Source organism: Passer domesticus, chromosome 14, assembly GCF_036417665.1.
Source record: "Passer domesticus isolate bPasDom1 chromosome 14, bPasDom1.hap1, whole genome shotgun sequence".
In the NCBI taxonomy this organism is placed as follows: Eukaryota; Metazoa; Chordata; class Aves; order Passeriformes; family Passeridae; genus Passer; species Passer domesticus.
The window spans coordinates 12,111,169-12,138,796 of NC_087487.1; the positions used below are offsets into that span (position 1 = coordinate 12,111,169).

Consider the following 27,628-nt stretch of genomic DNA (forward strand, 5'->3'; position numbering starts at 1 on the left):
TGGGAGCCCTCCAGGTTTACCAGCAGAACATGCTGCTTCACGTCCCCAGTGCCTCTGCCTTCTTTCATGCCAACTATCTCAAACCTGCTGTGGCAACCTGAGCCTCTGTTGTGTGTAAGCACATCAGGTTTCACTCGCAAACCTCTGTTTTTATACCACAGTGTGTTTTTAACAATAACTGAGGACTCAGACTGCAGAGGCCAAGGTGATGGCCAGGCTGTCTCGTGGTGCTCATCCCTTGCAGCATCTCCTCTGTGCACCATGGCAGTGCCCACCCCTGCTGAGCTGGCTGGGGTGCAGGACTCTCTCCTAACAGTGGAACCAGTGCAAAGCACAAGTAATTTCACTAAAGTAAGAACAGCACTAAAAACCATAAATGAAATTAAGCAAAATGAAGAAAATTGCAAGGGAAAAAGCAGCATCTAAAGTGGATATACCCTGTCTTTATACAATGCAAAGACAACATGGGAAATAAATACAGCATAGCCTGCAATCTTGCTGTGCTGAGACCTAGCATTTTAAACCTTTAGTTAGAAAAACACAATAATTCCAGTGCTGTTTGGGTTACAGAAGATGCAAAGTTTTGTGCACATTCTGATGCATTTCTGCACTTTATATATATCTGGGAGATAAATTATGTGTGCAGCGACTAGTACAAATAAATGAACGAGAGCCAGAGCTCTTCTGGAGGGATTTCAGGGACAGCACGCCAGGACTTACTTGGATTCTATTTCAAAACTTTCTGGAAAGAGAAACCTCTCTGCACATCAAAAAAGCTGGACTAGAGTGAAAGCAGAAGCATGTCTGTGCATCAGTTAGTGTCAAGCTTTAAAACCTTGCTTCCACACTCAGAAGTTGCTGAGACCGTCAAAAGGCTGCAGACCTTTGGAAAACAGAACATTTTCTATCAATACCTGTTGAAGTTGCTGGGGTCCAGGATGATGTTTTCAGGTGCTCTGCCATCCCACTGGAGGATTTAATCCTGCTGGAGCATGACCACAGGCTGGCACTGCTGGCACACAGCTCCCCGCTCACGCCTCGCAGCCACAGGGGATGGGAAGGGAATGCTGCTCTGGCAGTGGGCAAGGTCAGGTTCTTGGGGCATCTGGCCTGGATGCAAAGCTGAGGGTGAAAGGAAAATGACAAACATGTCTATTAAACCAGCCAGGCGCAGCCGTAACATGTGCATTTGATCATCATTGCCTGTAAATGATTTCTGCCAGTGAAGAGTTCAGGACATTTGGAAAGTCACTGAAACGTTTCCAGTTCAAATAAAAAGGTAAACCAGAAATAGCATCTGCAGCCATCCATGGGGACACCATGAAGTGAGATATGAGATGTGCTGTGCCATAAATATGTCCATTATTCAAAATCTTTAGGGAGAAGGGTAATCAAGGAAGCATCACAAAATAACTCTTTTTTTATGAATTCAAATAACTGCACTTTAAAAACAGGCTTATTCCATTGAAAATACAGAAAACTGAAGTTATTTCAATGGGATTTGGACTAGGCCCAGTTATCTAATAGAATCCACATCCTGGCTCTCAAGTAGCAGACTAGGCTGAAATTCTGGGGGCTAAAACTTGATGTCCTGACTGTATGACCTTATAGACTAAATACCAAAGTCCAAGGCTTCAGCAAAGCTCTCTTGCAGGGACCAACCAAGAGATGCCTCTGACCTGGAGCTCAACTCTAGAGAACACCTACAAAACCACAATCCAGCTGTGTGCTTTTTCTGCCCTGCCATCACTCAAAGGCAAATTTGTGAAGCAAACATCATTTTTAAGGCTGAATGCATGACACTGCCCTGCTTTCCACCATGTGAAATTCCAGTGCAAAAAGAAGATGCACAGCTACTCATACAAATCTGTCTCTGCATGCAGGGCTGTTTCAGGCAGCTTGTCATGTTCCCTGAAGGGTTTCAGATGCACAAAGGACAGATGAGGACATCTATAATCCTGCTGCCTTCACTCTCCTACAGTGTAGAATAACACTCTTTGCATCAAGAACTTAAAACATCCAACATAGAAATCCATGGTAGCTCACAAATGTCTAAGCTTCTACATGAGCATCCATCCATCAAAATTATTTTTAAACTCAATTTGTGTCTTTGAGGTAGATCTAAATGGAAGCAGTAGTTTCTTATCAGATTTTAATTTCGCAAGGATACGAGTGCAGCCAAGACTAGCAGAGAGGTTAAGATTCCATCTATCAGGATATCTGCCTGCTAATGCAGGGCACTCACATCTCCAGATCTGCTTATCCTCCTATTGTCTCCAGAAACTGAAAGCTCTGCAAAACCAGCTATCTCTACTTGGTTTGTGTGTGGGTTTGTATTATTTTAGTTAGGGATTCAAGTGAGTTCAGCCCTAGCTCCAGTTTCATGCTCAGAAGGATCATGTCTGCTCCTAGTGTTGATTTTCAGCTCTTAAGGATCTCCAATAGATGTACCACTTTTGCCTATCCCTCCTCTCATCCTTGGAGCCAGCAGCCTCATGCTGAATGATTAAATTAAACATTTGGATCTCATGCCAAAGGAACAGTCCAAAAGTGGTTGTGAAAGTTTCTCAGATACTCAGTCCACTCCTCCTTTCACACCATTACACTTCAGTGATGAGAAGCTATTCTGAGGGGTATCTGCAGATACTGGAAGATTAAAGTGGATCCCAGAATGACATTAACGTAATTTTTTCCTGATGGCTGAAACTATTGATCAAGTAATTCACTCCAAAAAACATCTCTGGGCAGTAACACATTTGCTCATTCTTGATGGATCAAGAAAGACTAAATTATTTTACAGTCTGGTAAAAAAGCCTTTTTTTATCTAGGAAACCAAGTAGAAAGATCTATTTTGCATTCACATTCAAACCATGGTTGGAAAGCCAATAACACACAGCACAATAACCCTCATTTCAATCTCACTTGGCCCCATCAGGATGGGATAGTGCTGAGGTCGGAGCAGGGGATCCATCAGGTACATTCCGACCTGAAATCAGTATATTAATTGTTCTCAATCCAAACAGCATTTTCTAATGAAAACCAGTTGGAATGAACACTTATATTGCACTTACTACAAAATTAAATGCACCAATGAAAAGCCAAGAAAGGAATGAGATGCATTCAATGAGCCCCAAAGATTCCTAGATTACAGGTTACCAAGAACAAAAGATTCCTATGTGCTTCAAGCTATTTGTGTAAAGATTAAAAAAAAAAAAAAAAAAAAAGGAAAAAAAGAAGAAGAAAAAAAAAAGGAGTGAGAGAGCTATGCATGGCTTAAGCTGCTTGCTTTTATAAATGAATCCAAAGAAGTGCTGGAACAGTTCACAGAATGCTTCAATGAGGTGATGAGGAAAGGAGGTCAGAGACTTGTTGCTAGCATTTTCCTCCAGGTGTGTAGGGACCAAGTCACAGGTCTGACATTAAGGATAGTGATGACAGCTGTTTGGAGAATGAAATGGCCATAACCAGAGCAAGGAAAATGCCACATATGCATTGTAGAAATGTTTGTAAATTTACTTGTAAATGACTTGTAGAGTGTCATTTGGTCTCCTGCAGTGACAGTGGCCGCTGAGTGAATGCTCTCCAGGGCTGCAAAGCAGCAAGAGTGTGATTTCCCCTCCCCTAGAAATACAAAAGTATATCTAATAGATCTTTAAACATGTTTCTTACTAAAGGAGGTAACAGCCCTGATGAAGAAATTTAGATCCTGTGTGAAGAGACTGTTTTGCCCATGTGGAACATCACTCAGTCAGCAGGAATGAAAAATTCATCCACTTTCTAGAATGAAAAATCCATCTTCCTTAGAACCACCTCCATAATTTTTATTCTACCAAAATTTTTAAAAGAAATAGGTCACAAAGAGACTTTAAAAATAAGAGAAATGGTGACAGATTAATGTGGCAGGAGAAGAAGAACTGGTTAAAACATTATAAAATGTGAGCCTTCTAATTGCATGGGTGGTTTAATGGACATAGTTGTTATTTTAGCTACTTGATACTTCATGCTGAAGAGATGTGTCAGATTCCCCCATGCTTACACAGCAATTTTCCCAAGTAGATTGTGAAACTGAGAAGATAAGTTCTTTACAATTCAGGGGGATCTGCTATTCAACTGAGAGAGCGAGTATGAAGATAAGCAAAATGCCAAGTATTGGAAATTACAATCTTGATTTCTGAGGAAAGGTTTTCTTGCTTTCTTGTTTCATTACTCTTGTTTTTGTCCTCTCATGCTGTCAGCTGTCATGTTGGGGCAAAAAACCTTAAAAATGAAAAGATCAAAACATACCTTCTCCCTTTCTGGTTGACTGACTGTTCAAAACAATGTTAATGTCTTAGGGAAAAACATTTTCTTGATGAAATTTCCAAGTGAAGGCTTTAAAATTCTTGAAGAAAAAAAAATGTAGCTTTCTCTAAGTCACGCTGCTGATTCTGTCACTGGCGTCAGAAAAACTACTTTGATTTTCAACTGATGTGCATCAGAGACTCAAACTAAACCTCTTTATCCAAACACAGACACCATGAACTGAAAAACACCTCACAGGCTTTTCCTTTTTCCCAGTGTGAGGTGCTGATAATCCTCAAGCACCACAGATATCCTGGAGCTGTGCAGTTTCCTGTGGCTGGAAAACCACTGCTCACCACCTCCTGCATCTCTTGCTTGCTTTGCATTTAAAGAGCATCAAAGGTAGCTGCAGAAGCACTGAGCCCACAGAACCAGCTGAAGGTGTGAAACCCAGAGATGAAGGATCAGCACAAGTGCAACCATTCACTGCAAGAACAGAGTTAACAAAAATGGAATAATTTCTATTTCAGCCAAGGGTCATGAAGGAGTGACTGAGTGAACAGGTGTAAAATCAACAGCATTTCCTACAGTATTTTAGAATTGCAAGGCATCCATTTTTATTTTTTTTTTTTAATTCACAACTGACACTAATTTGGCTGTGTGGCAGTCTCTTATGACTTTCTAACACCTTTTTAAGCTTATAAAAGAAAACAGCACGTACTGCCAAAAACTCTGCTTATTTTAATAAAGATTAATACCGAAAAAGAGAAGTTTCACAGCCTCCCACGATGTGCTGCTGTGAAGTCTGCAGGAAAACAGTAAATGCACAGCTTCAACTGCCCAGTGGAAACCAAGCCACTTGTCTTAGAATTTATATATAAATCAGAAAAGGTTTAGGAATCTCATGTACATTGTAACAAGTACTGCAGGTGTCAAGGAGTCTCCAGTTCCATGCCACTGGAAATCTCACACACCTCCATGGGGAGAACTGTGAAGCCTCTCCCTACATTTTTATTCCTTTACTGGCCTGTGCAACAGCTGAAAATCAGGTTGATGGCACACCAAGGGCCTTGGTGCCCCGATGATGAAGTCTGAGTGACTCAGAGACTGCCAGAAGATGTGGTGCTGACAGCTCCTGTGATTTCCCTGTGACTTTCCCTCTGTTTAGTGTTCCTCCTTCAAATAAGCCTTGCTTTATTTACATTACAGCATGAGAGTTTCAGCTGTCATTAAAGAGCTGTCATTAAAGGTTGGTCCTGTTTGGACAGCAACAACCCTGCAGACTCCAGAACCAAACAGGGAGGATTGGAAGACCTGCTAGCTCTTGCTTAGTGAATTTCTTGATTTTAAGGTGCTCCCCAAACCAAACTAAGGCATTACTGAGTGCTCCCTGCTGAAGGAAGCCCCTGGACACCACAGGGGAATGAGAATTGATGCTCCTTGGAGACACTGAGGGGGAAGCCCCATGAACCAGCCACAGAGGGTGGGAATGTCAGCCTGAGCTGCCAGATTAAAACAGCCTCAGGAAAGCCCATCCCCAGGATTTTTTGATCTAGAAGCACTGCCAGAGGAATTGTTTTTCCCCAGGCGTTTCCTTTCTTGGGCGAATTACATCCAGGAGAAGAGGAGCATGAAATGGGAATGAAAGAAACCAAGCAGAAAGGAATTAACTGTACTCCAGGCACTTAGCTCAGAAAGGATTTGCCTGCAATGTTAGCTGAAGGACTTGGATCTCAGTTTTCCATGCCAAGTAGCCCATCCCTAGACTGACTATCTTGGGCTCCATTCAGCAGTAACACAGGAGTCACTCTTTCCTTCAGCTGAAAGGATATTTTCACCTGCTTGCACTAGGGGAGAACACAAGTTCTTGTCTACCAGAGCTACATGAAAAGGAACAGAAAACAAATTTTGTAATAAAGTTGTTAAGATCAAAGCAAACCATCTTTCTCCATAATTGGATTCACTCTTTTGGGCTTTTGCTCTGAAGTATGACACTCAGAATTTAGCAGAGAAACAAGCCATCAGTTAGAAAGGGTGCTGAGAATCAGAGTGAGGCTGAAATATTCTAAGAGTTATCCTCTTCAAATTAATCAAACCCTGCGGCACGAGACAAATTTCTTCTACCCTGCACATACATATATTTCCCTCCCCAAAACCCATAAAGTGAGGCATTTAATATGACCTTTACTCATCCTGCTGGATGCTTATTAGTTGAAAAATGCTGGTAAGTAATGGATCCCAGAGAAGTAAATGTTTATGCTTGCCTAAACCTAGCCAAGGAAATTTTCTATGGTGGAAAAACTGTCTCACCATGTAGAGTGCCATAACCAGGAGGATATTAATAGAAATAAAAATATAAATGTCTACTTGTTTGCAACTCTGAATTTAACTGTTAGGTTGCCAGAGCAGGGACAATTATGCTCTAGAGACACAGAGCCAAACTAAGTGCCAAGGACAAAACCCTATTTCAAAGGATCTGTTTCATAGGAGCCCAATCCTGCTTCTGCCCAGCCAAAACACACCAGGGTTTTTTATTCCACTGTTTAGATACTTAAATAGCAACTCCTGCTCTCTGCTGTGCAACTACAGCAAATGCATCCAGCTCTTTTAGCTTAAGGAGACACATACTCTGTGTTTGACTGTGGCATTCTCTGCTGGCAAGGTCTAAGGCCATCTCTCAGCCTGTGATTTCTGCATGGGAAATGAGAAATTGGTGTGAGTTTGCATCTCAACCACCCTGAACACAAGCAGGATGTACCAGAGAAGCAACACCTTCCATGGCTGAAACGTGATTCACCAGAACAGCCCACTAGAGCCCCATGGTAGTGTGGACAAATGCCTGGAACAAGAAAACACCAAACTTTCCCCCAGCTGGATTTCAGCTTGCAGCAAAACCATACCAGATTTATCGTTCACCCTTGGTGTGAGAAGTGCTGAGCAGCTTCACTGCCTCCCCCTCACCAGAGTGTCTGGTGCTGGCTGGGCTGTCCTGTTACCTGTGAGCTCCCAGGAGAGATCAGCCCATTCCAGCAGCAGGGGCTTCTCTGCTCTGCCTCCAGAGTGTCTGGGTGCCCTGTCACCCAGCCATCCACATCATGGAAGATGCACATTTCCATTGTCATTGTTTCCAAACCACTGGCCTGGTCTGCCAAAAAACACTTTCAGTCCAACCTAGGGGAGAAAATAAGGTGAAAAATCACTGCTTAGCTCAAAGTGAGGACTCAGCCTTTCAAAACTCTGTTTTGACAGTGATAGAGTTGGAACTAGGAAGATCCATTGTCTGAGCAGAGTTTTGTTTTGCCTCTTCTGTTTAGAAAATATGCCAGCCATGTTGGTTCTCCCTCTCATTTCTTAATCCCAGGAGATATTTCCACAAAAATTAGACTTTTGGTTCTTTGAAGTGCACCCACACCACCATGTGTTGCTTGAAATCCCACAGTAATAAACTGAACAGTGGCAAAAGAAGACTGAGAATGTAGGAAAATACTGGATGATTATGAAATTTACTGAGGAACATCACAGCTGTTAATAAAGGAAAAAAAACCCCTAGCTATTTTGGGAATTTTCTCATATCTTTTCAATGTCCCTTTTAAGTGGTTCTGTCAGTGCCATTTTTTTTCTAATTATTCTTCCTAAACTCCCATAAAACTTATCACAGTTTTAAATTCTCAGAATTGGATCTCATGCTCATTCTAATATATTCCATGATTTTTTTCATTTTTTAAGCAAGAGAAATAACAGGAAGAAGCATTATCCTCATTGTGCATAGCTCTGCTCTCAAGATTTTTCAGTAGCTAAGTAAAAATATCTGTCCTGATATGAAAATACATCAAAGCAAGGAAACTGCAGATGTTCAGCAAAAAAAGCATGGAATATTTTAATGTCTGCAGATGAAACTATTACAGGGTGTGAAGATTAAGTTCCGAAGTAATCAAGAAAATAATTACTCCAGGTCAAGCACTGTGAATGAATCCGGCAGCAATGAATATAAAAGCAGACAGCAGGAATAACCATGGGATTGTGCCAACCCAAAGGAGTGTCATTTGTTCCATTTAGCCCAACTCATTTCAACTGGACTGTGCACATGAGTAAGAATTCGGGTCAGCAGAACTAGGCTGAAAGTTTATTAAGGGCTTTAAAGGCTTCATTTTAACAATAATAAACAGAAGGGCTTAGGAGAATAGGAGAGTTATTGTGACTCTGAGTTGGATGGGAAGTCCATCGCCTTAAAAAACCCAACCCCTGCAGCAACAACTGCTTGCAGAATAAAAGTCTTTATTCCTTTAAAGTGAAATTAAAGCCTAGAACCATTTTCTGCCACCTTCTTGTCTGAGTATGAATCTCATAAACAAATACTTGAGGCAGTCTCCTTTAAAGGAGGCTCAAACACCTGGAAATTTAAGGTGCATTTCTGAGGTTTTCAGAACTTTTCTCGCTGCACCACAGGAAGTTTTCCCCAAAAGGCTACTTGGCCTTGGCCTAGGAGGATCCCAAAAGCTGTTGGTTGTTTTCTTTTTCTCTTGAGTTTTAATTTATAAAAGATGAGATATTAAAAAATGTAAACACTGTGCAGCAGCTCAAAGCTCCATTACAAATACTCAGTGATGGCACTTCTGGAGCTGCATATGAAAACAGGCACTGCACTGGGGAGGAGAACAAAGCCAGCTGCACTTCAAACCAGAGGAAGGTACAGCCAGTACATCTTACACTTGATCAACACTCTCGGTGTTTCCATCCAGCAGCAGACAGTTTGGGTGCTAATTTTGCTCTTATCTCTAACGTTCTCCTCTAAAAAGTCTGAAAGTCAGAATTAAAGTGGAAATTTTAATGAGCAGTGTCACTTCTTGTATAAGCCTCAAGGTTACCTTACTTTGGTACACTGTGGGACAGGAGTGCAACTGAGTTTGCAGTTACAGCTGTGGCAGTGTGCAGTTTTTCCTAAGTGAACACACAGGAACAAAGACTCTGCTCCTCAGGTTGGTTCACATGGAGCCAGGAAGGAGCTAGAAGAAGGTGCAGAGACAGGTCATGTCTGGATAGCACACTGCTATTCAGACACCTAATTTTCACTGGGTGTGGCCACCTCTGAGTGACACAGTATAAAGGATACTTGAGTTACCTGTCTGAGGCCTGGCAGTGTTCTGTTTGTAATCTCTTAAGAATGTGCTAACTCAACCTGCCCAAAGGCAGCACACCTAACACACCTTCAGGGAACCCTGACGACTGCACTTTCTATGTTAAAAAATAATAAGGTGCTGGAAATCATTGTATTAATTAGTGACTTCTTGTAACATTCAAGTGTTTGCCCAAGCTGCCAACAAAAGATCTCACTGTATCACTGCTATCATCTTAATAGAACCATTTCCATCCAGTGGGAATCTTCCTCTCATTTACCACCCAAGGTCTCTGTCCCCATGGCTTTTCCTCTGCTGGAGTGATGCAAACCCTTTCCCTGCCAAGTTCCCTTTGGTCAGGAGTCTCTTTAGGGTTGGGACTGTTTTTTTTCTCCTCTCTATTTCAGGAAATAACAGACTTCGACTAACTGTCTGCTTTTCTTTTTCCCATCATGAGCTGTTTGCAAATGTGTGCTTTGACACAGAAACCCAGCACTAAAACAACACAGGCTAAACATAGCAAAGTCAACATTAGGAGGTGCCCATCCCTCAGCCAGGCTGGACTGCAATCCCATGGCTGTTGCTCGTCCATGGCCAGGGGTCAGTACAGCCCCTGTGCTCCCCTGGGCACCACAAACCCACCCAACACAGACCACGGGGATTCCTTTGGCAGAAGCAATTCCTGAGATGAGGTAGGGTTGGCACAGGTAGGAGTGGGATAGGATGGAGCCCACCCTAAACTCCTGGCGGCAGGGACACGGTGACCAGAGGGACATTTAGCAGTGGATGTGAGCTGGGGCAATTTGGGGGTTCTGCACCTGTTGCAGGTGGTTGTTCCTGCTCCTCACCTCACTCTGTGCCCCAGAGGGACAGAGGGATCAATGGGTGGCTGTTTTATCACTAAAAAGAAATATGTCAGGTCTTATTAAGCACCTGTGTGTGGACATGGCTTGGTTCTAGGCTGGGGCATCTTCCTTGATCCTGCTGACTGACAGAGACAGAGGAGGCCACAGCATCAGTCACCCCTCAGCTGGGTTACAGCCAACTGCTGCTCCCACTGCTTTGAAATAGCTTTTTAAAAGCGCTCTTCTCAAAACAAACAAACCAGCCCAGCAATAATATTGCAATGGATAAATGCATAGATAATATGTGAGATTCAGCTTTGTCAGTGGATAGACAATTAGAATCCTTTGTGTGGAGTGTAGCATTTAGGTCTTCTGTTCTGCTTCACTGTTATTTTTATGCTGGAATTAAACAAGACCTGACTGGCTTTATTATTTTGTTGTCTAACAAATCTGCTGATTAGTCTGATTAATTATACAATTATCCTTCAGCATGACTAATAGTTTTGTCATCACTGTACAACTTGCAGTAATGCTTAATTTCTTCTTAAAGAACAACAGTAAAATGATTGTACTTTAGGGAATTAGTACTTAGCCATCCTTTAAAAACTAATAAAATGGCTAATAAAACTAAGAAGCCTGAAGATGGAAAATTAATTAAAATGGTTGACAGGCTCTATCTTAACTAGGCAAAGATATATTACCCCATATAGCAATGAGCAGCAACAACAAAAAATAAACTGGCTGTGATTCTACAAGTATAAAATCAGATGTAGCACAGCTGGGTTCAATCCAGATAAAATAGAATCAAAGTGAAAACTGCTGGGATGCAGGTGCTTACAAACATACATGGTTTTTAAGTTGGCAAAGTACCAGCTTCAGAAGTTGGTATTTTCTTGGAAATATACAAATAGTAAATAATTATTGAGGCCAAACAGACAATGCTGCATATTCAGCAGGCTCATTGGCCCCAAATGTTGTAACTGCATTAAAGAGTTGCAGTTTCAGCCATTCAAGGTATAATCAACCCTTTGCCAATGTGCATAGATATCACCTGTCTGAAACCATTCTGGTGGACAGTCCTACAGCCTTTACTGGAGGAAATTTTCCACTCTCTTCCACTTCACTGATCAAACACTTTTTCTCTAAGCTCCCCTCCCCTGTTTCATGTTGATTTTCTTGTTAATGTTCCCCATGACCATCTTATAACCATTTCCCCAAGGGAACACATGAAGAAGGAACAGCAAATTACCCCTTATTCTTGTTCCAAAGGTCCATAAAGCATCCAAGGAAATTAAGATCTTCTCACAGAAATGCACAGAGACCATGTTTTTTACCCAGGGGAGCAGTCAAGTGACTGCAATCAACATCCTTTCATTAAATACCCCCTGGTTATTGGTGTGAAGTGTACCAGAGAGGGGACAGATAAACTCTCTGCTTGCCAGAGGGAGTGATGTTGGTCAATCTCAGAGCAATGGAAATTTTGCTTAAGGTAAAGCCAAACCTCAAGCCAAAGTTACTACAGTTCATGGACATCCTAACAACTATGGACCTTGTTTGAAAAAAGCCAAGGAGGTCATGATTCCTGGAGAGAGCCAGGTGCAATCCATCATTTCCAAAGCCAAGTGTCCAGGGTCATGAACCCTACAGGAATCCAGGACAAGGACTGGAATTGCTCAGCATTCTCCAGCTTCTGCCAAGGCAGAGATACAGAGCCCCATTTTGTTGTCACAGTTCAAGGGAAGTCCCTGTTGTGCACAACAGGAATTTCACAGCTGATCTCAGAAACTGGGTCATGGCTTTGCTTCTCGGTGCATTTGCTATTTCTGTAGAATTGTTTTGCAGCTTATTGGCTCCTGATATCTTCTGTGTGACCCTCTCAGCCTCTGAGACCAGGTCCTTGCCAGGTCCTCAGCCGCTGGCAATGCTGCACTACCTAAGGCTGTTCTGGGTGTTCTGATTATAAGGTGAAACCTTTCTCCAGTGCAGATTCCTTTGTGTATGTCTGCCCAGGCATAAGATACCAAATTTTACTTGCTTATAAATAACCTTCCTTACTAAGAAGAAAAGGGTTTCAAAATTAATTGGTGGCGTGCACCAGTGTAACACCTCTGCTTGGAAATCCTGCTCCAGGATAGATCTCTCACCACTGCTAAAAACTTCAAAACCTATCACATCTAACAGCAAACATTTCTGCTTCTCTCACTCACACTTTTCTCCATCAGGATCTGTGACACATTGTTCTGAGGGCTCATCTGCCAGGGATTTTTCATGAAGAACCTTATGGCACTTGAGTATCTGTGAACAGTCAGGGTGAACTTCTTCCCATCCTGACAGACCCATCATAAATCTGGAATCCATGGATAGGAAATGTCCTAGGAGATTTAAACACAAGCACCTTGGTGTGCACCACTGAAGCACCACACAAGAGCCATTTGGCATAAATCAGATTCTCTAATCTCCACTGACTAATAAACCAAGGAGAAAACTAATTCAAACACATTCAGTCAAGAATGCTCTCAAGCTGTTGGCCTGAAGAGTCAGTTTATTTGGATGCTTATTATTTCTGGCCTGAACAATAATTTAAGCACCTGGTATAAATTACTCATTGGTAGCCACATTAATTCCTGGGGCTTTTCCTCTACCTTAAGCTAACGCCAAGAAGAAATGGCAGAAGAATAACTCACTTGTTTCTGGTCTGTGTTCTGTGTTCTCCATTTGCCCCTTTTCCCCAGTAGCTGTTTTGGCCTCCCTGGGAGCCAAAGTTGCTGCTTTCTCCAACAAAAATGGAACATGTAACCTCCAGGCTGGAGCTGCTGTCTGTTGGGAAAGTCCCATCACTGCAGGCAAAGAAACACCATGTAAATATGCAGCACACCAATTAATTTACTAACACTTTTAATTACACCACAGACACATCCTACCACAGTAGAATTTGTGTCTTTAATTTGGAAAAAGGTGCATGCAGCTCTATAACAGCCTGCTCTAAAGTATGCTTAGAAACCAGCAAGTTCGTGACAAGGTGGCTTTGTGCTTGAGCAGCAGGACCTCCTGTCCAGGACCTCCTGTTCAGCAGGAAATATTCAGCAATTATCGTGTATTCCCCAGGCATGCTGAGGCAAAAAAAAATGAAAGGCCAAATTTCCTCTTGTATTTATGGCTGCCCAGGGAAGAGTTGATGTGGTCCAGAGGGGAAATGTAAGCTTTCCCCCTGTCTTACAGTAATTAGCAGGGGAATGTCTGTTTCCATTCTTGAGCACGTTACACTGGGGAAAAAATGGATAGAAGACCCATTTTAAGAAATTACCTTGCCAGAGTGAGTCCAATTCCATTGTCTGAAAACCTGGGACAAAGGAAACACAAGGGTGTAAATGATGAGTAATGTTTGCAGTGAATTTGGCCTACAGACCTATTTATGCCTGTTGTGAGGGGAATGATCTAACAGTAACCTACCCTGAGCTGCAGAAAATGTCGTCATCACCCCTGCCCCAGGCCCTGTGGTCATTATTTTTAAGAGCAATAAGACCATGAATGGCAGGAACTCGTGGCTTTTCAGGATCAGCATCTTGATGTGGGCAAAACCCAAAGAAAGAATCTTAGTTAATGCAGCACAAGGGACACAGGAATCAACTTCAGACAGAGGCAGTAATGCCCTGTAGATCTTTTTTTTCTTCCAGTTACTGGCATGATAGTTGTAAAGAGGTGATATGTCCTGAATCAGAGTCAGGATATTAGCCTGATTTCACTTTTGAGCTTTGGTGTAAAGCAGAAAACAAGTAACATTCATAAGGATGAAATTCTGGCCCAGGTGAAGTGAACAGGTGATTTCTCACTAGACACCAGTGGGCCCACAGCTACTCCTTAATTTGATTCAATGTGGTGTAGAGGCACAGAAAACATTTTTCCCAAGTCACTCAGATCCTTTTGTAGATGTCCTTACAGGCCCCATTGAGAATCCCTCTGTTGGTGCTGGAAAATCAATTAGCCACTTTCAGGAATCTCATTCAGCAAAGCTAACAGAGTAATTGGAGCTGCTGTCCGTGCATGTACAGCCCAAACCCCCAGATGCTTCTGTGGCTGCTGAAAGAGAAGCTGCCAAAAGCAAAAAGATTCTCCCTGGGAACTGGGTGCATCTAAATTGCTCCCAGGCTATTTCTTACCACAGTGGCTGTTAATGGTAGATTTGTGCTATGTTTGGGGGAAAAATTACCATTACTTTTTCTACCTTCACCTCCTACTTCTTCCACTGGGGTACAAAGGCACGTGTCTCCTTGGTGCCTGAGGGGGTGGCCCTGGCAGGGGTGTGACAAGGGACACACAGTCATCCCTTCAGCATTATGGGAACATCATATTGATAGGGTATGATGGAGGAGAGAAAAAGCCAAGGCTTGACCAGGAGCAGCAGCTGATTTCTCTCAGCTTCCTCGCGCAGACCCATAGGACTGCAGTGAGGCAGAAAATGGCCTTAATTTACCTGCTTCCACTCTGCAAAAGGCAGCTGACAGAAACTTTTGAGGCTACTCATTTTCCTCATTAATCCCAGACCAGTCTCAGCAGCCTCTTACATCACCTTTCAGATGTGAGTTCTTCTAAGCAATTAGTGATAAATATTAGAGTTTACAAACCCACTAATGCACTAATGGGATCTGGATCCCCTTCCACATGCTTCACTGCTTAGTCCTCACAACCCCAAGTGCATGGGTGTCCTTTTTGGCCAGCAGTAACACAAACAATCCAGTGCACAGCTATGGAATAGTTGCCTCTGCACATCAGAGAAAGCTTGTGGTTTTTTGCAGATGCTCCAGCCATAATGAGGCATTAACGATCTGCTGAATGCAATGCAGGAGCCAAGCTGCAGTACAACTATCCAAAACACGAGCCATGCAGCGTGTGCTCACCTGGCATTATGGACAGTGAGATACTCCCTGGGATCTTCAGCTTTTCCTTGTCTTTACTCCTTTTCCAATAAACAGACCAGCCTGGAAACGTACACGCCTCCAATTACTTTAGCAGATCTCTCAACAGGGACCAAAGATCACAGATTTTATCAATGAACTGGGCAGCCAGTGCGTGCAGGCACAGCAGCAGCAGCAGCCAGGGCTCTCCCTTGCCTCTCCCTTTCGCTGTCCCCTGGCACTGCTCAGCAGGACATTAGCACAGGATGCAGCAGGCTGGAGCCAGGACAGAGCCTGCCCTGCCATATGTTCTGCATCAGCATCTTGGGCTCTCTGCTGACCCAAAGCAAGGCTCTGAACTCCCACTCTCCCTCCCTTGCAGAAAGCAATAAGGGACCCTGCCAAGCTCTTGATAACTTTTTGGAAAAAGAGTGTTGTTAAGGATTAAGGCTTTAAATAACGAGTGACGAGTCCCCCGACAGTCAAAAGAGAACATGAGCTGCTGCAGCCAACTTGCAGGCTTTGGGCTAGAGCAGCAGCTGCCATGGACCAAGAGGTAAAATATACAAAGCACAGCAAACAAAACCAATTTCTATTGAGAATATTGAGAAATAAGTTTAAAATGCTTTTTATGTCTTACAGGTTATGTTTTCATGTCAACAGTATATTTGGGGGAAAGTGTTTTTCTTGGAACTACCTTTGAATTTTTGGTCTCATTTTCCAGAGGTGATGAGCAGTTGTTGGCACAAATGACTTTCCCTCATCCCTTACATCCTGGCATCACTGTGGTCAACAGCAGTGCTGAGAATCCTGCCCGTCTGTCCTGAAATCTCACTTAGAAGCAGGTGTAGTCATAGCCTGGACACATTCCCTCTAACACAGCCACCCAATTGAAGCTCCTGGAATGGGACCTCTACTCTGCTCAGCTCCCTCTTTAATATTCAGAACAAACAGGGCCCCCAAAAGTAGATTGTGTCTCGATACAGTGTTAAAAAGAACTTTTTATCAAAATGTGAGACACCCACCAGCATCCTAGAGCAGCACACACAGTCAATGCCATGCTATTATATTGACAGAAAGATAAAAACCATCACTTGCCTTGGAGCTGGAGTGGGCTCTGCTGTAAAACACTCCCAGGGGTGCATTCAGCCTGTCCCTCTGGATGTTTTCTCTCAGACTGTCTGGTGGGCACCATATCCCAACATCCTGAAAGACAAAGGGAGGTGTGAGGAATGGGGCACTGCAGTCAGGGACACAGGCTGCCCTGGCACTTTAGCTTTTCTCACTGTGCTCCCAGATTTCTAACCTGAGCCTGTCCAACCTGTGGGACACACAGCAGCCCATAACTCCTACACCTCCCAGCTTAGCCTTTGGCATGCACTGTAGGTCCCCAGGGCACACACGGGGGTTTTAAAAATGATTTATTGTGGGTGAAATTCAGGTGGTTTATTAGAAAACAGTCTGGTCTGTAGAGGTATATAAAATACAAATATGTTTTGGGTAAACCTAAGAGATAATAATAAGGAGAGAGTATGTGTTCATATATAAAAATATAACATTTTTTGAGAATTTAACTGTTAACTACTAGTAAAAATCAGTATTTTCAAAGAGATATTACACACTGTTTCCTGGCATAATTGTAAGAGAAATCAGTGGAGAAGTGTAGGCAAATATTTGTTCTTAACAAATGTTGCAAAAATACATATCCAAATTCTATGTCTTACTAAAAACTTATTTCTCTTGACATCAATAAACAAGTGTAGAATATTTGGGAAGTGGAGGCAAAGCATATCTCTGCCATTAAATGGTTTTACCTGAGCCCCAGCCGCTGCATTCTCTATTAAGTTGTTGTTTGGATTTGCAATCCAGAATGTGCTGACAGCCCTGAAAAATCAAAATCAAAATGATCCTAAGCAGTTACCAAACAGGAAGGGATACATTTTCATAGCACTGCCCTGGACTTGAGCCACAACTCTCCTATTGACTTTAAAACTCCACACAACCTTTTAATGACACTCTTTAAGGAAAATAAACCATCTAGTAATGTCAGACATGGTCATTTATGGAGCCACATGCTGAACCTATTGTAAATTATATGTGAACGTTAACACAAAATCCATGCTCTGCTCAATGCAGCTGAAGGAAATCCAAGGGCTGGGGATTTTATTTTTAAGTTAAGAAGCTTTGGAAAATATCTGAAAAGTGAAACTTCTGGTCTTTTTTTTTGAAACTTTAGGGGCAATGGCAGGAGTTAAGAATTCTCTATGAATTTATGAAGCTACTACATGAAAAAACAACCCACATATTCTTGCAAGCCACAAGTGGCCCATTAAGAAGAAGATTAAGGAGATAAAATGTTGATGTTTGTCCCAGTAAGGAGTGTTTCTTCAGAGGGAAGATCAGGAGTGGTACAAACAGAAGCAAGATATAACTATAAAAGCATCTGTTGTCTTATTTCATTGGATAACATCTTTTGCAAGTAAGTAATAAAGATCATGTATGAAAACACTGCTAACCCCCTGTCACTGAGAGGTGCCTCCATCAGTCCTGGAGCTGACTGGAGCTACAGGCAGTGTGCATCACTGTGGATGGGTCTTAAAACTACTCTGAGGAAGATTACGTGCATAATTAAGGGAAAATTGCAGAACACTGGATTTAAAAATACCCTCAGCTCTCAGAGAGAATATTTGATTGTCATAGAGTAAATATCTACATAAAGATGCATAAAGATAAGTGTGTCTCACATGATAAACCAACAAATCAGCATGGATAATCTAGGAATTTTTATGACTGCAACATTGCCAAAATTAAATAAGATATTCTTTAAAATGCACCATGCAAAGTAATTTATATTAACGAGATTCACGTTCTTTCTCCTCCATTCTCAGAAGGTGCAGGGCCACTTTTTTCGTGTAGTGATCATCTTGGGCAGAGATGGTATTTTACTATTTCAGTCTATTTAATATTAATTGACATGCTCAGGGATATTGCATTAAACCCTAATTTGACCAAAAGGGCTTAGCACAAGCCTCCTTTGATGTACAGTCTTATGAAGATAAATTCAGAAATCCTTCTTTTAAATGTAAATACTAAATCAGGCTAGTTAAAATACCAGCTATTTGTTACTAAATCTTGCAGAAACCTTAACTTTGTACTCAAATGATCCCTGTCAGCATTTATATTCCCTCCTCAGGCAATCAAAATTCCTGTTGACGTCAGTTATGTCTGTGCAAGACTGCAAGATTAACTAATATTAACCTACTTGGTTATTTTTGTATACAGAGGGATACTTGAAATAAATCCATTTCGTGGAATCATATCCTGTAATTTCCCCTTGATGGGCTGCAACTGTACATAACATCTGGAGTCACAAACACTATAGTCCCCATAGGTACAGCTCTGCTGGATTTCATTGTTTTCCTGGCAGTCACCCCTCAAACTGCTTCTTGCCTCAGTGAGGTGTCCAAAAGAGAGTTACACATGAGGCACAACAAAATGAGGCACACAGGTACCCAGTTCCTCCTGGCTGAGTGTTGGAAATCCACCAGGACCCTTCACATGGGTACAGCACCTTGGAGTGAGCCACAGGGAGGGTGACAGAGAACTGACACTGAGCATGTCCCTCCCAGCCAGCTGAGGCTTGGAAACACAGATAGGAAATGGATTTAGACAAAAATGCAAGTGTTCCTGCCAGCCTGCTAAGATCAGTAAGCCTGGCCACTTCCACCCTCCCAAATGAAGGGCAGAAGGAGGCCATGGAAGACTAGCTTTGGACAGAAAACTGCAGCAACAAACTGCTCATTGTTTTAAACAGCATTTCAACTGTAGGGTTTCATTCTTCTGCATTTAGCTGCAGTTCAGCTAATTGTGTTTCAGAGGGCTGCATGAAACTTGTATCCAAAATCAGATTTTAGCTTCAATTGATGTGATCAGTCCCAGCTTCAGGCTTGCATGGCAGCCCTGAAAAGTTACACACACGAAACCCTAGTGACCACTCTCATGACCAGGACTAATGTGATTTAAAGATCACTTACATTTGCAGTCAGAGATAAGGGTCCATGCCATCAGAACAAAACCCCAGTACCTGATCAATTCCAGCACATCACTGACAGAAAACCCAGGCCTGGAAAGGCACCCACCTGCAGCACTGTCACAGTGGCATTTTACTGTATGTGCCAGCACAAAACACTGTCCCCAGCACAAGCTGCAGCCTCGCTGCTGAGACCAGCACCAGATGATTAAGACACCTCCAAACACTGAATTATAAATAGTCCAGGAACACAATATTGGTGACCTTTATGCACTGCAAGGCTAGGCATGGCAGACCCCAGCAGCCTGCACACGCCTGACATGTGCCCTGCACTGGGCACATCCCAGCCTGCTCCCAGCCTCCCCAGGAACCCAAGCTGCTGCTGGTGTGCAAAGCAGCACAGCCTGGCACAGAGCAGCAGATGGACAAGGGAGTGCAGACAGGTCTGCATGACCCACACACAATGGAGCACAAACCACCCTGGCAATGCGCATCTAGAATTACATCCTCTAAAACCTCAGGATGGGAGGGGGGAAACCTCCTCTCTGGTTATCTCTGCCCCAAGGGCTGGAATTTCATGATCTGATGCTGAAGCAGGTGCCTGTCTGTGTTCTTTAACTGCCTTGCTCTGATACACATGCTGTTCTCTGCAACTGCACATCATTTTAAATTCTTTTAAAGCAAGGCTGTTTATTACATTTTAACTTAACTTCTCTTCATTTTAATGACTATAGATCAAAGCCACGTGAGTCTTTCAAAGAATTGCATATTTAATCTTCACTGTAAAATCTTCTCACTGAGTCAAGTACTCCAAGCCCTCAGGGTCACCAGGGCTGGATCTCACTTGGATTATTGATTGCTCTATTGCACCCCACACATGCAGATAAACCCTTGAGTACCTCCCTTCTGATAAAGAACAAGACCATTCTTCTAAGGACCAGTATTACCATAAGGCTTTTTTTTTCATCCCAGACACATTACTTCAATTCCAGAGATTTAATATCCAAGGGGAAGAAAGAAAGCTAAACTACATCTCCACATACTGGACAAGCCTCCTATCTGCCTAAGGACTCTGTACAGAATTAGGCTCTACAGTCAGAGAAAAATCACAAATATGAGAAGGCAATCAAAAATTTTGAGTGATCTGAACAATATAAATGAAGTTCAGGATACATGAAGAGTGCTCCTGTGTTGTACAGGTTCTGTATTGCATTTTCATTAATACATTATTTCAGGGGACCCTTTCATACATGGAGCACATCTCTACTTTGTGTCTTACACAGCTTTTTCAGTCCTTATAGGACTGAGAAAAAGTTGTCAGGAAAAGCAGGAGGTCAGGGAGTGACAGCCCTGGCACCCACCCAGTGAATGAGGAAATGCTCACAGCCACCAAAGTATCACTCAGGGTCCTGCGGAGCACACAGCAACTGGGCATGTTGGGACTGGAGCAGGAATCTCTTTTCCAGCTGAGACATGTATTGCTTTTGTTGTGACCTTTTTGTCTAAGTTCAGAATGCCCTTGTGAGGATCCAGGTCAAAGCCAAGTTCCTGAGGACTTTCTTGGCACTGAAGTGACCATTTGGGTCTGTTCTGTTCATATTTTATTCCCTTTGTCACATGAACATTTTGGGATATATTTCATGTTACCCTGACTTGAACAAGCCCTGTCTTTTTTATCTCATTACAAATTAAAAGTCCATTGCTTCAGTCAGCTCAATTTATACTTCACTGCTTTAATTTTAAATGAAAGTTCCCATTATCACAAACTGTCCAGAATTACCATGGCAAAGATTTCCCTGTATCTAATCTGATAATATTAATTAGGCTGTGCTGAGAACCTGACATTTATTTCAAACAGCTGCACTACCAGAGGAACAATCCTAACTCAAACAAAGGCAAAGTCAGGACATTTCTTGGGAAAAAGATGCCTTATTTCAATATTCTGATTTCTCTTTGCATCACAGACGGCTCTTTCTATTTAGTCCTGAAGAACTGAACTTGTTACTAATAAAATGTCTCCTACCAGAAGGCCATGAGTTCCACCCTGAGAAGCAGTGGTGATAGCCAGGTTACCAAGGAATGCTGGGTGTTCATATCCTCCTCACTCATCCACATCCTCAGCCAGGTGAAAATGCACAGGGTAACTGCCCAGGATTTGTTGCCCCATGTTTTTTTAGTTCCACTCCTGATATGTGAACAGAGCTAAAATTCCTTAGGATCTGTTGAGACAAATGTAGATCCAGGTAAGATGTTACAATAGAAACACACACAAAGAGAAAAACAGGTTTGGGCTTTTTTCTCTCTCATTAGGCAATATTTTTGCCGAGTGAAACAGGGTCTGGTCCCAGGAGGAAGTGTGAGCTCCCAGTTTCCACCCAGAGCAGCTCAGGACCTGCAGAGCCGTGTGCCAGCAGCTGCACACCTACGGGCACGGGCTGCCAAGGAGCAGCTGCCAAGCAGCATGTGCAGAGTTTAGCAATAGCAGTGACAGACACGGGGCTCCTGCCAACTGCAGGAACGGGGAGCGTGTGCCACCAGGCTCTATTTCCTGGCAGCTTCTCCTGTGGAGTGATTTTAGCCCAGACCTGCACAGCTCCTCAGTTTCCAGCGCCTGGTGCAGGAGCAACTTTACACAAAGCTGCTGCAACAGCAGGACTGCACCCAGGACGTGTGAGACAGCCAAGAGGAGGCAAAGCACAACAGGGAGAGACCCAGCACTTCTCTGAGCCAGGGAGGCAGCAGGTTTGCTCTGCAGGAGCCACAATTCCTTCAGTGGCATCTCATGAACTAGCTTTGCATGGGCCCTACGGACTGCAATGCTGCCAAAGAATCCTCTCAAAGGGAGTCCCCTAGAAGGGCATGTTTTTGAAGACATAGTGAAGAAAATATCTCATTGTAAGTCTAGTTTTGCAAGACAGGCTAACAAATTTCCCCCTTTTTCATAGACAAATATACTTTTTCCCCCACACACACACAGTGGTAATTTGATGCTTTATATCATTTGTTTACAAACCAGGGAAGGAACTATCTGAAACCACCTATGAGCAAATGTATTAAAAAATTACTCACTTTAATGTGCCTTCTGAATGTATCAAAAAGAGAAAAACTGGTGTTGATATTGTTCATAACAGGAGTCTTCCATTTCTCCTTGAATAAGTATATTTCTGGTCAGAAAACCAACCTCTGCTTTATATCAACACTATCTGTGACTTCTTCAATGTGAAGACAAAGTGGGCTGCCTGTGGAAACAGGAAAACTTATTATTCAGGATGAACACAGCATCTTTATTGTTGAATTGTTCTGGGCAAGTGCACGCCTTTCATTTAAATGATCACCAAGTCTGGGGACAGGCCAGTTGTTAGTATCTGATCCCAGAGGACTGCTGCCTCTGGTAAAACTTTCAAGCCCTGAAATAAAATTAGGGTCTTCAGCTCTCACATGCACCCTTGTGTTTATGGGACAAAAACTACTTAAAAAGACAAGTAAATGTAGAAAAATGTAAAAGAAAAGACAATGTAAATATTTAGCACAAATGAGTACCCTGATAAAAATATTTCATACCATCAATTTTCATTTAACCTTTTTTCCTTGGGTCAGGAAAGAGATTAAACTCTTCAGCCTGATGCATAAAGTAATCTGTACTGGCAGTGATGATACCAGGTCACCAGGTAACCAACTTGTAACCTCATCCACCACATGAAGAATTATTCCTTTGGACACTTCCACTTTAAATCCCTTATGAGGCACACCTGAAAAATGAAGCAATCAATTATTTTTACAGCTGCAAGTGGCAGAATCATGCAATTAGATGAAGAGCATACTGATTTAATTTTGATCTAGATAACCCTTTGCATGATAGAAGTGCTCTAGCCATTAAATATGTCAAAGAAATTGTAGAAAGCTAAAATATTACTTTGAGAATGTACTTATGTTAGCTTGGTCAACATCCACATGAGCCAAAGACTATGGTGTGATTATCATTGAACTGTTCAGATTCACAGCAGCCACAGGAAAAGCAGAGCAAAGCAACAGAAGAGGAGCAATTCTCAGGGAAGACTGAACCTTTTATCCATCCAGTGAAAGCAGTAACAGTAAAACAGGTGCCGTCGTATGTGAGGAAATCTCTTTGGGCCATGGCCAACCCTGTTGCTCCATTCCCGTGATACTCCTGCTTATCTTCTGCTCTGGAAAGCTGATCCTCTTTGCGAATCCCCACCAGCGCCCGGGACTACCTGAAGGAGGGAGGGAAGGAGCAAAGCGGTGACATTCCGAGCCCTCCACCTCGGGGGGAACTTGGGCACGAGGGAGCGCGCAGCATGGCCCAGCTCCCCTCCCTGTGGCACGGGTGGCCCGGTGCATCTTTTCCCCGTGTACACACCGCATCCCCCGGGTACCCACCGCATCCCCGGGGTACCCTGCGCATCTTGCCCCCGGTGCCCGCCGCCCCCCGCCCGGCCGAGCCCCGCTCCGCCCCTGGGTCGGGCCGAGCCCCCGGCAGCGCGGAGCTGTCCATGGTGGCTCCGCTCCCGCCCCCGCCTCACCTGCAGCGCCGCCGGGCGATGCCGCTGCTGCCCAGGCGCTCCCGCAGCAGCAGCCGCTTCTCCGGCGTGCGGCTGCCCAGGCCGAGTTCCCAGGGCACTCTGCCGGGGGCTGCGGGGCCAGGGAAGCGCTGAGCCCGGCCGCGGGTGGCTGTGAGCGCCCCGGGCAGCAGCCTCGCCGCCGTCCAGGAGGAGCGGGCTGAGCCCCGGCGCCTCTCGGGGGAGCAGGAGCCGGGATGCAGCGTCCTGTCCAGCAGAGCCCGGCAGCCGTGCGGCTCCGGAATGCAGCCGCGACCCACGCCCACGAACTTCTGCCCGCAGCCGTCCGCGGCCGCCCCCTCGGCGGCTCGCCCGTGCAGCGAGCCGGTGGCCCGTGAGCCGTGGGGGCCGCGCTCCGAGCCGGTGTGCAGCTCCCCGCCGGCGGGGATGAGGATGCAGCGGGCCCGCAGGGTGACGGGCGGCCCGTGGGGGCGGTCGGCGAACACCAGCCGTCCTGGATGGCGAGGGGAGCGGAGGGGCCGGCAGCGCGGCCGGGACATCCCCGCAGCGCCCGGGCTCCGGGGCCCCGCTTTCCTCCGCGGCGATGAGGAGGGAGCCCTCGAGGCGCACGGCCGGGCCGCGGCAGGTGTCGGAGCCGGGTCTCCACGGGGCGAGGAGCGGGGCGGCATCCCGGCAGGGCCCTGCAAGAAACGGGCGGCGGCAGCGGCGGCGGGGGCGGCGGGGCGAGGGGCGCGGGGGGCGCGGTACCGACCTGATGCTGCGGCCACCGCTGCTCCACGGCGCGTCCCGCGGCGGCACCGGGACAGTCTCCGGGTCCGGGTCCGGGTCGGAGGGCAGGAGGAGCTGTCGCTCCCCGCGGTGCCGGGCTGTCCCGCAGCGCTACCTGCAGCCCGGGGCTGCCCCCGGCCGCAACACGTGCGCCGCGACTTTGCACGGAGCCGCCAAAAGGCACAATTTGATGTGATTTGGTTTCGTTGGTGTTTTTTTTTTTTTTTTTGTTTTTGGTGGGTTTTTTTTCTCCTTTCTCCCCTTCACTTAACGTCGGAAGGGCGAAAGCAGAGCCCCGTTCCCCTGGGCGCAGCCCGAGGCGGCGAGCAGCGCTCCGCAGCGCGGGCAGAGGGAGCCGGCGCGGCGCAAACCCCGACGAGCGGCACCGCCGGCTCCCAAAGTTCGCCGCAGACGCTTACCTGTCCCGACAGCGCCGACCGTGGACTCTGCCCGCAGCCTCTCGGAGCTGCCTCTCGGGCGGGGCAGGCAGGGCAGGGGCAGGCAGGCGCAGGCAGCTCCCGCTCCGCCGCTCCGGCTGCCTCCCCTCCGCCTCCCTTTTTATATCCATCTCCCAACCGCTGGCGGTGCCCGCACTGTTTACAGCGGCTCAGCCGCTGGCTCCTCCCAGCCGGGGACGTTCCCTCCAGCCTGGACGTATATCTACGACCGGCGCCTGGTGCCCCGCTGCCCGCAGGAAAGGTTTTCCCGAGCTCCGGGGGCAGCGGGCTCCTTGCCGGGCTCCCCGCGGGGCTGCGCAGACCCGCTGAGCCCCGTGCAGAGGATGCGGCTGGGTCCCAGCTGCCTCTCCAAGGGCAGAGGGCTAGGAACAGCAGTCCCCAGCTCCCGATGTCCTAAAACGGGGCTTGGCATGCCTTGGTCCTTCTTGGGAGGCAGCTGACCCCTCTGGCACTTCCCGTGGGGGTGTTTCACCCTGTGCTGTCCTGTGTCTGGCAGATCTAGGGATGGCACTGTAACCCAGCAGCTACAAAACTCCCCTGACAGTGAGTGAGCAGAGAGGTATTGGCCACTTCACCCCCCCATCAACCTGTACTCACAGTCTGCAGTGAGAGGAAGAGGCTCAGAAACTGCTCGGACAAGACACAGACAAAACCCCATAAGGTGGCACTGCCTTCCTGGCTTGGAAGGTTCCAGTCTCTGTGGCCATGGCACTTGTCACACCTGACACCTGTCTCACCTGGCACTGACAATCACACCAACAAACTGGTTTGTTTTCCATGAACCCAACATCACATTTTTTCATAGACTCTGAAATCCAGCACAACTGAGCTTCTGGATGACACATAAACACAGGTATCTGCTTTAGTGCAGCCACAGCCTCTCTCCCCCAGGGTTGTAATCCCTCACCTCCACTCCAGAGCCCAACATCCTGAGAGGACCAGCCAGAAGTGGGTAGGCAAAGGTTCCAGCCACTGCTGCTGCCCAGGGCCAAAGCCAAAGAGGTGCAGAGCCACAGGTGCTGTCGGTCTCAGAGACATTTGTGCCATCATCTGGTCAAACTGTTCCAATCTGTCACCTCTGAAATTTATTCTGGTGCAGGATTTCTTCTGACAGAGGGCACAAAGATGCTATAGTCATGTTAATAAGGAGCAAGTGCTGTCAGGCAAAATATGGGAACAGACTGGAAGCAGAGGGGGTGGGTGAGGGGCACAGCCATGCCCCGTGCTCCAGGCAGCAGCTCCAGTGAGGGAGCAACATTCACTTGTGCTAAACAAAACCCATCCACTCTCCTATGCCCGGTCCTGGGACCCGGAGAATTTCTCAATCTGGGGATAAGCATCCAGCCCAGAAAAACCAATCCAGATAACACTCCCTTGTTTCAATTCCCCATAAACACAGGGAAATGCTAGAGCTGCCACCTTTGCTACCAGCTGTTCATCTGTCATTCAGTGCTGGCACTTCTATTCCTGTCTCAAATAGCTTTTGTCATTTTCCTTCCAAAAAAGCAGCATTAGTCAGCGTTGTGCCTCCTCCTTATCTGAATATGGCACGTATGAATGCAGGTCATGGGAACACAGAGCTGTTACCAGAAGTATAGGAGGCTTCACTCAGTTATTTAAGAAAAAAATATCTACTGGTGGAAGTTTCAAGCAAGGCAAGGCAAATAAGAGTATTTTGTCTTAAAACACACTAAATTCTCTGAACTCAACATTGGTAGAAGTGCAAAATTCAAAGAGGACCTGAGTCTTTTACATCTGCCAGGGTCCTAGAAATAGACTCTTATTTAAAATATTTACTTCATGCAAAAGACTTCACAAACTTGCAGTCTAAATAAAAGGCATCAATAATCTAACATAGTAATAGTAGAGGTAAATGGAAAGCACTTGGTTATTGCTAAGCTTTGTGCAGGCCTTACAGAGCAATCAGCAAATCCAGTCACTCCTGCTTACCTGGGAATTTTCCAAAAAGCAACTAAAATCTTGAAGGTGTGAGTGCTGTTTAAGTCCATTAAAGACATTTTTTTTCTTTTGTAGCCAGAAATAGACTTGTTTGAAATATATATATATATATTTTTTTTTTTGCGAGAACTAATCTCAGATGAAAGATTTCAGTGCCATTTCACCCCATATTAAGTTTTCACTGGCCTGAGGAAGAAAATTTCAGAATAAAAGGAACTGAATATATCACCCTGTTTTCTAAAAATTGCTGTCTCTTTTTAAAGTAAGCACAGAAGCCCCCATTACAATCTGTAGAGGGGTGCTTGGCAGTTAAACTCTCCCTTTTACTCTTTAGATTTCATTTTTCCAAGCTGATTTCTGCTTTGCAGCAGCACCGGGATGAAGTTTACACCACAGCCCTCTGTTACAGGATGCATCCTCAGCGTGAGAACACTCCCAAACAACCTCACACCTGCAAATGAGAAATCGTGACTAATGCTCACTGCCTCCAACACACGCCTGGTGTAACTCTTCCTCACAAAAATAACCAAGCCGAGCCCTCCTCCGAGTGCTATTGTGGGTCATAAACTGCAGTTTACCCTCCTAACAAACAAAAATGGGTAATTTTCTGTAATGGGCTGCCAGCGACGAGACAGCCTCGGGCATCCCGTGTCGCAGTGCTTGTGATGCTTTGCCTACAAACACAGCTGAGTGTTCAATACCAAATATCGACGGCTGAGACTTCCCTGGTAAGGCCAGGGCAG

General features: G+C 45.1%; 2 protein-coding genes across 3 annotated transcripts in view; both read right to left on the reverse strand.

Annotated features, from left to right (window-relative positions):
- LOC135280995 (inactive cell surface hyaluronidase CEMIP2-like) overlaps positions 1-23,675 on the reverse strand; it is a 41,745-nt gene extending 18,070 nt beyond the window's left edge. The window contains 22 exon segments of the mRNA XM_064389472.1: positions 915-1,032; positions 1,035-1,122; positions 7,278-7,395; positions 7,397-7,452; positions 12,448-12,563; positions 12,566-12,612; positions 12,925-13,077; positions 13,545-13,580; positions 13,691-13,820; positions 15,137-15,177; positions 15,179-15,216; positions 16,231-16,276; positions 16,278-16,323; positions 16,326-16,338; positions 16,947-17,016; positions 18,395-18,480; positions 21,186-21,335; positions 21,337-21,381; positions 22,232-22,258; positions 22,260-22,348; positions 22,840-22,911; positions 23,561-23,675. Of these exon segments, the coding sequence (XP_064245542.1) occupies positions 915-1,032; positions 1,035-1,122; positions 7,278-7,395; positions 7,397-7,452; positions 12,448-12,563; positions 12,566-12,612; positions 12,925-13,077; positions 13,545-13,580; positions 13,691-13,820; positions 15,137-15,177; positions 15,179-15,216; positions 16,231-16,276; positions 16,278-16,323; positions 16,326-16,338; positions 16,947-17,016; positions 18,395-18,480; positions 21,186-21,335; positions 21,337-21,381; positions 22,232-22,258; positions 22,260-22,348; positions 22,840-22,911; positions 23,561-23,675 (1,700 nt within the window).
- The window catches only part of CEMIP (cell migration inducing hyaluronidase 1), a 98,525-nt gene extending 73,481 nt beyond the window's left edge, over positions 1-25,044 (reverse strand). For both annotated transcript variants that reach the window (XM_064388403.1, XM_064388400.1), the window contains exon 1: positions 24,888-25,044. The gene's annotated coding sequence lies outside the window, so the exon portion shown is untranslated. The remainder of the gene's footprint in view (positions 1-24,887) is intronic.
- Between the last annotated feature and the right edge of the window lie 2,584 nt (positions 25,045-27,628).